General features: G+C 40.2%; 1 protein-coding gene across 1 annotated transcript; it reads right to left on the bottom strand.

Annotated features, from left to right (window-relative positions):
• Positions 1 to 10,131: 10,131 nt before the first annotated feature.
• Positions 10,132 to 14,844, bottom strand: supt7l (SPT7 like, STAGA complex subunit gamma). Its single transcript, XM_042388612.1, has 5 exons — positions 14,757 to 14,844; positions 13,637 to 14,125; positions 13,066 to 13,390; positions 11,155 to 11,392; positions 10,132 to 10,651 (listed from the first exon to the last, which is right to left on the bottom strand). The coding sequence occupies exons 2-5, from the start codon at positions 14,071 to 14,073 to the stop codon at positions 10,350 to 10,352; spliced, it is 1,302 nt and encodes a 433-aa protein (XP_042244546.1). The 5' UTR covers positions 14,074 to 14,125; positions 14,757 to 14,844; the 3' UTR covers positions 10,132 to 10,349.
• Positions 14,845 to 14,925: the final 81 nt, after the last annotated feature.

Raw genomic sequence — 14,925 nt, forward strand, 5'->3', positions numbered from 1 at the left:
TGTGTGTGTGCTGCCAGTTATATGCAGGCACAATCCCTAATTGGTTACCCTAGCCCTTGTGCTGCAAAGGCAGATGTGAGCAAACACCTACCTCACAACTGGCTGCCACGACTGACAAGCAATTAGGGATTGAAAACTGATTTTTAGGTGCACCTTTCAGCGAAGTGAAATGCATATTAAGATCAAAAACTGGCATCACAGTGGGTACAATCTTGAAAAAACTGACAGTCCTGCAGAAATATTTTTCATCTTGATGAGAAACTAATCCAATTGATTGTGCATTGCGCTTAGTGGTTTGGTATGACATTACAGGTTTGGTTTCTTAGATAGGTCTACATCCCAATCCAGACATACTAGAGAGACAGGGGCATGCAATAACAACAGTGAGCTAATTATTGCCATGTGCTCAAGAAATGTATTCATTTGGGAGCATCTAGCCTGAACTACTCTGCAGCATTCTGATGCCGTGAAACTGTTGCTCGTTCAGAAGGTTTGGGAGTGCCCAGGTCTCTGTGGTTTCTGGAGAATGCTAAATCTTGCATTTGGAGATGAGGCCACAGTCCAACTGCACTCTGTGTGTGGCACAAGACTGCCCTCCAATGGCATAATGGTGAACTCAGAATACTGCGCCACTGAAATGTGTTATTTCAAAAGACCAATATTGTTTCCAGTAAAATGGATTTGCTATAGAGTGGTTCCATTTTCAGAGTCGACTTTATTCTATAAAGATGAAAGCAATCATATGAAAGCACATTACAGAGGGCTACATGGAAATGGACATTGACTCATGCCTCCCCACTGAGCTCTACCAGTCAAATGCTTTGTGGCATATATGGTTATGGTTATGGGTTAGGGTCTGCCAGTTACTGTGGAGGAGGTGGGACTTGTGTTCAAGGCCTGCCTAGAAGGCTTACCTTAGGGAAAATAATGTAGACTTCCCTGCGTATTAAAATACTGGTGTGTGTTTTTAGGGGACAAATCCCAAAAGACCAACTAAATGTAATGTCAGAGAGTTACTACTTTTGACCCTTTGCTTGTGTAACCTCCAGAGCACTAGTTCTCATCCATCTCGGCTTTTAACCTCTTCAAATAAGGCTATGTCTACTTGCAACTCCATGTTACAGTTGGCAAATGTCAATGTGTAGTGGCTAGTTCAACCAAAGAGTGATTTTTCTGTCTTACTTTTTATGGTGCTTTAGGGTGTAATTTAAAAAAGCCAGAAAAATAAACACAATTTTGTGTAGCAGGAATATTTTTCATATGCTTATTTTCAGTTTATCATCTCACACCCCTTCAGATTTATCTTACCCCCAGGTACAGACTGTGTAAATTCATTGTTGGGTTACATTGTAGTGTAGAAGTACCAACACAACAGTATAAAAATACTCAATTACAAGTAACATGCCTGTATTCATACTCCTACTTAAATAAAAGTACTGTATTATCAGCTAAATATATTTAGAGTATAAAAACTAAAAGAACTTCTTCAGAAAAATGGCCTGACATATGATTATATATGACATCATTGTTACTACAGATACATCAACACATATGTTGCATTTTACTGTTGTTACTGGTCGAGGTGGAGCTACTTTTAACTATTTTATATACTGTTAGGTACTGTAGTCCAGTGGCTCCCAACCTAGGGGTCAGGTCCCCTCCAAAGAGTCACAAGACAAGACAAGATAAGTCTGAGGGGTTGTGAGATATGATTAACTGGGTAGGAAAAAAGAAAAACAAAGTTCTGCTTCACAGATTTATATTAATCTTTTAGACTTTTCTCTTTTTTGACACCTTTACTTCTCTAGGCCTCAATCAATTACTTAAATGAAACAATCTGAGAAGTTTAAAGAGGAAATTATTTTTTGGTGGAACTGCTGAAACATGACAAGGAGCCCCAACTGCATTTTTTGTAAGGCAGGGCAAGTTTATTCATATACCACATTTCAGCAACAAGGCAATTCAAAGTGCTTTACATAAAACATTAAAAGCATCAAGACAAAGTGCAAAATAAACACATTATAAAAAGACATTTAAATATGATTAAAAACATTAAACAGCTAAGAAAATAGAAAACAAAAACAAGCTAAAATAGAATAAGAAAGATAAAACGGGAGTGTAAAAGTTAGTTCAGTGTAAGATATGAATCAAAAGCCTCAAAATTTGATTTAATAGAAGGCAGCAAACAGAAAAGTCTTCAGCCTTGATTTAAAAGAACTGAGAGTTGCAGCAGACCTGCAGTTTTCTGGGAGTTTGTTCCAGATATGTGGAGCATAAAAAGTGAACGCTGCTTCTCCATGTTTAGTTTTGACTCTGGGGACAGAAAGCAGATCTATCCCAGATGACCTGGGAGGTCTGGATGGTTCATAACATAGCAGCAGATCAGAAATGTATTTTGGCTCTAAATATTTAATATTTTTTTTTGCCTAAATTATTCAGTGCTTTATAAACCAACAGCAGTATTTTGAAAACATTTTTTTGATAGACAAGGGGTCACAAGTCAAAAAGGTTAGGAACCACTAGTTTAATCTTTAACAAAGCATTGAATTTAACAAGCTGATTGTATATTTTTATGTTAAACTTTAATCTGAACTGCAACTGTCAAATAAATGTATTAGAGTAAAAAGTATACATATTAAATGATGTGTGTAGAAGTATATAGCATTAAATGGAAATACTTAAGTATAATACTTTAGTAAACTACTACTACTACTACTACTATTTACAGGTAGTTACTTGTTACTCTTCTTGGTTTCATTTGCAACTCCTAATTATATTTTTTGGCCATTATTCAAACAAAAGGTGAACCAGTGGATGGATGAATTCCAAGTTGATGAGACTGCATCAAATCTTGCTTTATTTTACGTTTTTAGTTGGGTCACCTCGAGAGAAAATATCCATTGATTCAGACTAAGGCACTGACACCGTGCAATCAATTCTCTCATCTCTGGGGTGCAGTGAAATGGCTGTAACAGTGGCATGTGTACCAAGGGACCCTTTGTATCTGTCACATCCTATATGTCTGGCAATTCATCTTTCTCTTGATAGGATCATCTGGTCTTATAATTCATTATTTGCCTCCACTGCAGATGTATGTATGTCTGTCTGTCTGTCTGTCTGTATGTCTGTATGTGTGTATGTCTCTCGCATATCTCGAGAACCATTCATCCGATTGACTTCACACTTGACAGGTGTATGGCTGGGGACCCAAGGAAGTGCAGTGTTGAATTTGGTGCAATTTGGACACAATCAATATCAATAAACTTTGAATAAACAAGCGATCAGCTCAGGTGGGGCTTCTGGGCTCTGCGACTGCATGTCATGAGCACAGGTGTAGCTGTACAACCCTGCCATGAGAGAGACAGGGGAGGACATCTCTCTACGTCTGATTATGTTAAAAGTCTGGCTTTTTTGTCGGCCTCCCGACTCATTTTAAAAAAGAAAAGAAAAAAGAGAGAGAGAGAGGGCGAGCGACAAAGAGACAGCGCTGATGAGGAGAGACAGTGGTGGAAAGCTTTCTGTGAGAGAAAAAGCCCGTGAATTAGATAAATGACGGACCAATTAGTGGTCTGCAGGTTTTAACATCATCTTTTAGTATCAGCTCAGCTCGAGAAAAGTTTTTTCACATAGCATGCTCTAAAAAATGAAAACCCACTCAAATGATCCGAACTGAAGCCACAGAAAATAAATGATCTAAGAGCCCAATATGATCGATCCATTTTATTTTAGGATGCACATTTTTTCAAAAGCTCTCTCTTATGTATTTTATTTTAAATGCAACCCTCATTATTCTTGAAATGAGAAACCATTCACTATTACAGTACTTAGCATCTGTATATCATCTCTCAGTCTCCTTAGTCTCTTAGTTTCCTTCATGTTGTTGGTGTATATACTCATTCACACCTCACATCAAGAGTATTAATTTATATATGTGTTGAAGCAATCAGCCTGTTCTAAACAGGCATTTTTTAAACAAGCACTGCACAAGTAAACAGAATTCTGAGAAATCCTATGATGACATACTGTGGGATGAGCATCTAATTTCCACTTTTCACGTGAATTGTTCAGAAACAGACAAATGGGTACCCTAAGTACCATTTGAGTTCATTGTGTAGAAATTAAACATATTCCTCATTCTACTCACAAACCCCAAACTCGGCTGGAGAGGTTAAATTTCATGCTAAATTAATGACTCTGCACGTAGGACGGTAATTAATCATTTGGTGGGTCCTTTCTTCAGCTCTCACCACGCTCTGGCCCCACTCAGAGACCCCTGCTCAAAAACCATCTTGACATTTTTGTAATTACACCTTTTCTCCCCAGCACAAAGCAACTCAGCAGCTGTTGACAAACTGAGAGGTCACATTGCCACAGCACAAATATAATAAGGCTGTGCATTCAATCCCACTGGTCACAACAGTGACCAATAAAAACTTTTCTATTTTTTCAGGCTATGAACTTACTTTCTAAGAGTTTAATTGCATTTTTATGCATAATACGAAGAGATTGATTAGTGTCACCTATTTAGTGTAGATAAATGACCACAGCTGTTTATGTCTTGAGTGCACTGAAGTGAGAATATAGTCATCAAAGCTTCACAACAAAAGGTTAGGAGATTTTTATGATACAGTTTTGAGAGGGTGTAGTATTAATATATTATTTTGAAATAATATGTAACCCATGTGGCCCGTAGCATAAACAAAAAGTTTGTTGGACTCAAAGTACATACATACATTTTAGTTAACAATCCTATGATCCCTCACCATTCATTTAAATTGACTTTAAAGTAATACATATTTAAGATTTTCATGAAATTGTCAATTTTTAATACTATTTATGATCAGCAATTTTTTAGCAATAGTTATATGATGTAAACATTCTGTAATTACCTCTCCATATAGTAGTTTATATAGATAGTGGTGGAGTCCGCTGTTACTGCACAGGATTAAAATTGCCTGCACACAAACGGTGGATTCACAGAAGGGGTTGCTGAGTGTAATCCAGTGTCATTGTTTTATTTAATTGATATCAGCCTCACTGTTAATAATTCATTCTTCTAATGCTGTATCAGAGTTGTATTAAGTTACTGCTAATGCTAACGCAACATCCTGCTTCATATCAAATTTATCCAAATGGGGGTATATGGGGTGGCTGTTATTGTGAGGCATTCAAAGGAAACGCAATATATTTGTCACTGCATTTGGCGCTGACAGCAGTTGTTCATCAAAAATGCATCTATACAACAAGCCATGGTCATTTTTTGTCAGAAGATCGTTTTTAATTTTTGCAAGGGAGAAGTGAAACAAGAAGGAGTAGCCACAGTGAGAAGCTACATAAATAGTGACCTGCTGTTAGACTGACTTCTTACTTACAACATTGTTTGGCTGCACAGTCAATAGATACAGCAGCTGCACAAGGAGTTTCTGTAGTATTAAACTGCACCTGCACCAGTAACCACCAAATCAACCATGATAAAATATGAAGGATTACAACCTTCAGATTTTGGACATTCCTAATCAAGACAAGTCCTCAGAGGCATCTTGCACCATTACAGGACAATTGTGACCAGCTATGCCATGGTGCCACAATGTTGTGCTCCATGGGTTGTTCAAGAAGCTGCTTGACCAATAAAACAGGAGACAAGGCCTGCAGAAAAGCCAGTTTATCTTTGCGCTTCCTGTCAGCCTTTCTGCGCTGGCGTAGTTCCCATCACAAAAATCCCTAGCTTTTCCCTTAGCTCTCCCCTGAGTCAGGTCCAGCTTTGGAGTAGGCCCACCATCCTGTTTGATCTTCAGTTGCAGCTCAAAAGCAAGCTTAAAGTAGTAAGGTCATTATTTACCAGGAACCCAAGGTCCCCATCTCCATCCATTCAGCTTGCTAACTGGTTCTGCCAGCACTACTCAGTGCAGGCAATTTTTTTTTTCATAATGACAACAGTGATCTGATTGGTGAGAAGCTATGTTCAACCCTTGTTTTGTTTTTTTAATGATGAATTGACTATTCAGTGTTGAGTTCTGTCAGTCCTGGCCTCAATCTGATTGGCTAAAGCTTTTACTTTTTTCTCCAAGGGAAGCCAGGCAAAGCTGGCCTCCTTTAAGCGATGTATTTCACTGAACACTAGACTAGCCATTCTCAACCGCTGGGCGCCATCTGGTTTTGTTTTGGGTTTTTTTTGTAATTTACCAAAAAAACAGTTCAGTCAACACCACTCTCCAATAACACCGTGAGCAGAAGAATTATTGACATGAGTGATGACATTAAATGCCAACTTATGGAAGGAATAAAGGCAAGCCCATACTTTGCCATGCAGCTGGACGAGTCGACTGACATTAGCAATGCCGCTTTATTGTTAGTTTTTATAAGATACTGCAAGGACAGAAATCTTAACGAGAATCTAGTGTTTTGCAAAGAGCCTCCTACAAGAACAACAGCAGATAATGTAATGCGCTACCTTGATGATTACTTCACTGAAAACGGTCTTGATTGGAAATACTGTACAGGTGATTGCACAGATGCGCTGCATCAATGACAGGAAAACATTGTGGTGTTGTCAAACAGATCCAAGGGAGGGCGCCAGACATCAAGTGGGTGCACTCTTTCTTACATAGGTTCAAGTCTAGCAAAAAAGCACATGTCACCAGAAGTGCATTAAGTCATGAACGTGACTGTGAAAACTGTTAACTATATTAAGAAAAATGCACTCAAATCAAGGTGTTTTGCTGCTCTGTGTGAAAGACTTGATGTAGATCATTTGCAGCTCTTGTTCCACAGTGAAGTAAGGTGGCTTTCAAGAGGACATGCACTTAATCTCCTTTTTGAACTGCTAAAAAAAGTGCACAGATACTTGACCAGTTAAATCAGCTCAGTATATCAATGTAAGGCAGAAACAGCAAAGTGTTTTAGGTTTCAGACCAATTTGAGGGCTTCAAGAAAGAACAGGAGAGTGAAGGAGGGATGATATGACATGTTCTTAGTCCTAAGGGAAACTTTGGAAGCCTCTCCTCATGTCAACATATCCAATGCTATAACCCAACATCTGACTCAGTTGTCATGAAACTTCCCAGAGGACCAATGGAAACCTTTGGATTTTGGACTCTTTCTATGTGGATCCTGCTTCAGAAGACATGGCTCTGTCCACTGTGTTAGAAAATGAACTGATGGAACCGTCAGCAGACGGCAACCTGAAGCTTCAGCTCATACAAGTTGACCTTCTGGATACTGACCGCCAGTCAATATCCCTCTCTTTCAAAACAGGTGGTCACATTTCTGTTGCCTTTCACCACCACCTATTAATATGAGTCAGGGTTTTCCTTTGTGACTGTCACAAAATCAAAGGCAAGGAACAAACTGAAAGCAACTTTGAAAGCTACTTTGCATGTCAGCCTCTCACCCATCCCGCCATGACTTAATCTCGTTATTTCCCAGAGGCAAGCCCAAGTGTCTCACTGAGGGTAAACAGGATATTTATTTTGGTTATTACAGCTGACAGTGGCATAACACATATTTATAGCCCAGTTTATTTTTACTCCTTTTTTTTGGTCGTGTTATGGTTTTTTTCTCATTTATATGGGAAAGTAGTCCTTGGAATTTTTTTAACAAACAGAAGTGGGCCTTAGGTTACAAAAGGTTGAGAACGCCTGCACTAGACAGAGCAGAGGACATTGATTACACATTGTAATGCACGCAGCAGAGGGGAACTGTTTCGCTTGCTACACCAGCTAAAGAATAAAAATCTAATACGTGGAATGTTTTGATAACAAGGGAAATGGCAAAACTCAGTAAAAGACACAGATGTGGGAATAAAAAAAAAGTTATTTATGGGGAGGCCAGGCTTCCTTTGGCCTCCAAGAGAAACTGCCTCTGCAACAATGAAGGATGGAAGAATGTCCCTCCTCTACAAGTAGAGGTGAGTAAAAAATAAAAGATTTATTTCTTGATGCCCACAGTGACACATAGTCTACTCTGTCCCTGCTGCCAATGGCCCACCATGTTGTCTTTAAAACATATTTTCTTGTGAAGTGATCCATCAAATGTTTTAGTCATTGTTATTTTGCAAAAGGTTTATACATTGTTTTATCTATATTCTGGGGAGCATGATCACTTAAGTGTTGTCTTAATTACTTCACTTTGATGGAGGAGGGGCATTTTTTTATTTTTGGGGACAAAAAAATACCATGAAAGCGTTAGTTATGGGTAAATCGGAATGAAGTGCCCTATAGAGTTCCTCTGTATGTAACAATCTAGAATGGCATGCCCTCATGGGTGCCCTTTCAGTGGAAGAAAGTGTGATAGTGCCCTGTAAAGTACCCCCACAAGACATAATACAGTGCCCTTTGAGTTGCCATTGTAATGGGGTGAGCTGGAGGTTCTGTATGGGTGCCCTTCCAGTGAAAAAAAGTGCCATTTAGGGTTCCCCTGAGTGCAGAATTGGGTGGTCTTTCAATGAAAAAAAAAAAACGATGAAGTGCTCTATAGGGTTCTCTGTATGGGAGAAAAACATTGTGACGTGCCCTTCCAGTGAAGAACATGAGATACTTTGCCCCATAAGATGCCCTTGTGATGGAGTGATATGATATGATCACAAGCTGACTGGCTTCCTCAGTAATATTTGCCAGGCACCACCACTGATAATGATAGGAGCCAGAACTGCTAAAAAACAAAAACTATTTTCCTGACAGGTGTCCACTTGTTGTGAATAATGACAGTTCTCTGTCAGAAGCAAAGTCAAAAGGTGCATGAGCCTTGAAACTCTCTGAAGGAGGAGGTCAGCAAAGTGTCTGACTTTTCATTTGAGATTGATGTTCATTTTCCATCTCCTAACAACAGTTAATGTTTTGTTGGTTTTTTTTTACAGTGATCACATACTCTCTTCAACCATAAACAAATAGTTTTTGTACCTGATTCTAATCAAACCTTAACCACAGAGGTGGAAGAGGTGTAGAACATAATAGGAATCACTTTTCTAATGGTCATTTGCAACAGTTTTAGAAGGCACTGACAAACAAAGTCTTCTTGCTGATAGCCAGATCAGAAAATATTCATACTCTGCACATAAATCACTCTGCACAGTGAAGCCCAAACATCCAACTGAGGTACAAGAACAAGAAGAAAAACTAATTTTTGAATGAAGGGGGACTTTAAGGACACAATATTAGATGCCAATCGTTGCCATATTTGATACAGGATTTGGTTTAATGCACTGACCACAGATTGAGAGTGATTAGGTTTTCCTGTTGCAAATGTGAAATTTTACTGCCAAAATATGAGTAAAGAAAAGAATTCAAGGCTCCTGTTGCTTACAGGTACAGACATCAACAATGGGAGCCTTTTCAGTCATGAGTCTGGAATACTGATTTTGTTTTCCAGCTTCTCCAACTCCCACCTGGGTCACACAGCATTGCAAATCACACATTTTTCAAGGAAAGGCACAAAAAAAATCATAAATCAACTATCAATGCAGTTTACTGAATATCAATACTTGTGACCCCCATCAGCACTTTCCATATGCATAGACAATTACCTGCCTAATTGTGAAAATGAAAGAGTCCCACACAAAAGAAAATCACATGTATTCAAACAGGCCTGCTCATTCAGCATGGAAAATTATGCATGCTGTAATTAATTTGCCGTTAAGGTTGGATTGATGTCGCCTTCATGATGCAGACAACCAAGCCATAATTGCCTCTGGTGTTGCATTCACAGCTTTGCCTCATTACTGAAACAGATGCTAATTTAGCGGAGTGGCTGCAGGTTGACAGGTGTGTGAAGTGAGTGTGTCTCCGAATGGATTGTTCCGCTGTGTTGAGCTACGTGCAAAGTGCACTGCAGAGGGGAAGCAAGGAGTGGAAAATACATCATAATATGCAACGGCATGTTCACCAGGAGAAAATATATTTTCCTTTTTGGTGGCGCATCTTTTAATCGTAATGAATGGAACAGGCACTAATTGGTATGTGAGGAGAAAAACACTTAATGGCTTGGGAAAACAAACCGTTCTGCTGAATTATTAAGCTGTTTAACTAAATAATTTACTTTTGGACCTCTTAGTTTTTCCTGTTCTTCTTTCATTAGGCTAACTGTCAGGCTCCTTATAAATCTTCTAAAGGCATTTAATAACTCAAATGAAGAAAATTGATATTTGAAAAGATGTTTATTCTTTCCATTAATATATTTAGTGGCAACATCTTCAGCTATTTAAGAAAACTATACTCATACAAACAAACATGAAAAACTACAAAATATCATTTTGTTCCTCAGCAGTTCAGTTCTTTCATCACATTACCATCCCAGTCAGAGTCCACTATCTCTCTTCCAATAACCAAGGGCCTCTTGCAGATTCAAATATGACCTCACATCTTCTTCGCCCGTTTTTTGGGTCTCTGGTTGAAGACGGGCGATGTGCCCATCAGGGAGTCGGGTGAATGCGAGGCGTAGCTGCCGTCTGATGCCGCGCCTCCAGGAGACGGTGCCATGGCTCCTCCCGACTCGCTCATGGTGGACATGGGCCCCCCCTCTTCAAAAACGTCTCCACCCAGGACGCCGTGGTGATGGTGGTGGTGGTGGTGATGCCCGGAGCCCTGGCCCTCCTCGCCGTCTTGAGGCTCCATTTTCACCTGCGGCCACAGAGGGGAGTTGTTGGCCACACCCCCACCTTGTAAGAGGGGAGAAAAAAGTTTTAGCAAAAGTGATTTCACACCGAAGGATTGGTTATATCCACTGTGTTAAAAAAGTAATCTTAACTTAAAGCATGTGGCTGCCCTCAGTGTGAAAGGTGCTCAGGTGGTTCTCAAAATTCTAACCATGTTTCACATAAAACCTTCATTCTGCAGGAGAAAATTTGCTTTTAGGTGTTTATATTTGTATTTGTTTAGAAGAGGGAGAGATATAAGCCCTAGTAAAACTTTGACAACTACCCCTGTGCATTCTGATCATTAGAGTTAGTTGCACTGAGAATAGTGAAAATTGAATTAAACTGTTTGTTTGATTGGTCTATTGAATATCTGTCCGTCCTAGAGGAGGGATCTTTCCTCTGTTGCTCTTCCTGAGCTTTCTTCCATTTTTTCCCAATTAAATGTATTTAATTAAATAAGAGTCTAATTAGGTTAATTCTTAACAAAAACAGATTATACATTTGAACAGGAATGCTAGCCTCACCTGAGGTATGAGGAGAATGGTCGCCATCCAGGCCTGAGGCAAGCCTCTCGCCATGGGCTCCGAGGACTCCCATAGGCAAAGCCTGGTCCCCAGAGGCCAGGTCGGCCTCAGGTTCCTCGCTAACAGGGAAGGAGATGTCACTCATGGGCTCCTCCTTGATCCTGGGGGGCTTGGAGTCCTCCAAAGCCTTTTCTGGATTCACCAGCCGCTCGTATTCTTCTGACAGTTCCTTACTGACCTGGAGATGGAAAAGCTTTTTTATTCCATTTCACTGGTTTTAGGTTGGATAGATGGTGAAATAATATAAGATGGCATGGATGATCTAGTATTAAATATTATTCTTTCCTAGGATTAACACATGAAAATACATTATCATGTTACTGTGGATATATAACAATGAACATAAAGGCAGATTGTGGACATAAATCTGTTTAATCTCTTCCTGCTCTTCACAGCACTCATCACTTACATGAGTACATGTTTAGAAGTCATGTTGGCACCGAGGACGGTGAATCTCTCAGTTTGGTTCCTGTCTCACTTCTAAGCAGCTTGCACTCAAGTTGCCATATGGTGTATTGTTCTTACTCCTATTAAGTACTTCATGCTTCCTGAGATGATTCAGCATTGTTGTGGTGAAGCCACTGCATCAAACACTGACAACATTTTGAGGTTTTTCAGCATGTGATTATATTCTTTATGGATTCACCTGCTGATTATTTTAAGATGAATTATTTAGTCTATGAAATGTTTAAAAAAAATGGCCATCAAAGCCTAAGATGATGTCATCCAGTTTCCCCCAGGACACTGACCAGCAGACATGGCAGTGTTGAGGGTTTTTTTTTTTTTACGATTAACAGATCAGATTGTTGGTCTCTACTTTTCCAAACAACATAGTCACGTGCTGCCCTGATTGATAACTGATAAGCGAACATACGATGTAATCAATCAGTCGCCTGCTGAGCTGAATCAGACAGATCCTGATGGATCTCTTTTGTAATCAATGCAGAGACAAGATGAGGGTTGAAACTGTTGTCTCAATCATTACATACATGGTCTTTGTGTGGAGTAGTGTTGATGTAGGTTAACTCTTTATTTCAGGCAAGGTGGGCCACCTCCACTATAAAATGCTGTGAGAAACCTTGTCTTCAAAAGATATTCAGTTTACAATGATAAAAAATTGAGCAAATCTACTAGAGAAACTGGAACAAGATAATGTTTTGTTTAATTAATGACTAAATTAATTAATTAATGACTTAAGCAATTAATTGATTTTTAAAGTGTTATATGTGATTTATTTTCTGATGATAGACTATTTGATAAATCAATGAATTGTTTCAGATAGAGATGAGAGAGACAGCATGTAGAAACCATTCTAGCAGCTAGTCTATGTCACAGCTCCCACTCTGCTATTTGTGCACTACATAGCAAACTGCTTCAGGATGCAAATCAAATTGCAAAAAATGATATGAAGTGCCATAAATAGGAGAGGGCAAAACAGATAAAATCATTTATCGTGCTTTATATAACTTTATATCATAATATTTACAATGGTATCGTACATTTTCTGGAAATTTAATTGAGAAGCTGTTTTTGAATTATATAAACTGGCAGAGATTTTTCCCAGTCTGGTAAATTAAATATTTGACATATCAAGGTACTTCATCACATTAATTCAAAATCCTATAAAAAATTACCATAAAGCACTCCTGCTCATTGATTTGTAACATTGTCCATAATGACTTGCAACCACAGATATTAAAGGGATAGATAAGACACCACAGTATAAACAGTATGATAAAATCTCTTTCGGTTGACAGATTTATATGGTGTCGCATACATATTCCCATGCCCCCATATACCATCATATCCCCTAACCCTATATGACCAGTTATTACCTATTCCCAGCCTCACCTGCAGCATATAGCTGTGATAGTCCTTGATGCGCACTTGCCAGAAGCGCTGCAGGGCCAGAACGCTGCCGATGCCCACCTCATGGAACACTTGTTCCACCACATCTGGAAAGGGACTGGCCCCTAGCCGCGCCTCCCGGTCCACCGCCACGCGTAGCAGGCGGGTCAGGCGCAGGTAATGCTCGTGGACCAGGTCAGTCATGGTCTCCAGCACGCTCTCCTGAGCGCACTCGAAGCCAGCGTGGGCCAGGATGGTGGCTACTGACTGATAAAGGAGCTGCCTGCAGGAGGGCCAACTCAGCTCTGTGACGGGCTCGCCTTTACCCCTAAAGACGCAGGAAGCAGAGGAGAGAAAATTGAAAGGAGCTCAATGATGTCTAGTTACTTAATGACTGAGATTATGTTTGTGACATGTTAGATATGTAAAAAAAAAACAAAAAACATAAACTATAAAATCTAAACTGTGATTGGCTGATGAGCCTACAATTTAGATGCATGAGAAGATATGGATGGTATTTAATAACAAAAGAGGAGTGCACTCATGGCTCAGCCACACAGCCAGATTAACTTACTTATAGAAGTCGCTTTCAGGGTCACTGTGGCGGAGCTGGAAGGGTTGCCGGGGGGCTTTGCTGTCAATCGGTAGCAGGTCATCTGGCATGACAGGTGGGGTGGGAGGGCGTAGGGGCAGGTTGGTATCGGCATCCTCCAGCCTGCTGCCTCCCTCAGAGGCTGTGGAACTCTGACCCTGACCCTGGGCCTGGGCTGCTGCCAGCAGGCCACGGAGACGGCGGGCATGCTGACACAGCTGCACCGTGTGAATGGTGAGGCTGCAGGGCTCTGAGGGGATGTCCAGCATCGTGGTGGGCCGCGGACGCTGGGCTGAGGGCTGGTGCAGGGGAGGGTCCTGCATCTCCACCGAGCGAAACTCACGCTGGAGCAAGTCAAAGGAGCTGCGACTGGGAGGAGCCCCTGCAGGTCCAGGGATCTCGCCCCAGTAACGCATCATGTTGAGAGATCAAAGACACGAGCTAGATTCAAACTCGTATCGAGTCTGGAAACTGGAAAGGAGGAGAGAAGATAGCAGTGAACAAGTCAAGGATGTGTTGAGTGTATGCAAAAGTGGATTTCAGAGATCGTAACGACGCAAATCAAACTTTGCTGAGAATAACTTCAATTACATTTTAGAGAACCTGTACTCTACTACTGGGCTGCCCCAGAAATCTGTCAACCGCCTCCACCGTCTACAAAATACCGCAGCTAGGGTTCTTACAAGTGGACAATGGACAACATATAAATACCTATAACAGCACTATTATTGTCTCCTGACACTTGTCTTTATGATGCTAGAAGACGGTGAGAATAGCAGCCAATCCTACTGTAGATTACCATCTAGCTGGAAAGTTATTGTAAAAAAAAACTACGATGTGGTGCACTTGACGTATGCCGAATTAAAGAGTAAGTCGCGTTGGTTCGCTTAATCTCAGAAATCAAGGTTTAACCTTTATGTCTGTTTGCCGAACAGAAAGACAACACAGGATGTCAGGAGTCTGACTGGAGTTTGGTGCGGAGACAAACAAGAAACATATCAGCAAACACAACGGCTAAGCTACATGCTAGCCACTAAAGCACCTAGTATGCATGTTATATGTTATATCATATTAAAAGGTGAAAAATGCAACAGTAACTCACATTAATCAAAGATGGATGAAGCGTTACTAATGAGGTTTGTATCCCGGAACAGTTGCGCAGGAACTAAGCGTTCCTGTCCTTCTTGCAAAACATTCCGGTGAAGATATTTGGTTCCGCAACAAAACACTTTTTTTTTGGACATGGGTTAATTTGTGATTTCTTTAAACAT

This window comes from Thunnus maccoyii, chromosome 16 (genome assembly GCF_910596095.1).
Source record: "Thunnus maccoyii chromosome 16, fThuMac1.1, whole genome shotgun sequence".
NCBI lineage: Eukaryota > Metazoa > Chordata > Actinopteri > Scombriformes > Scombridae > Thunnus > Thunnus maccoyii.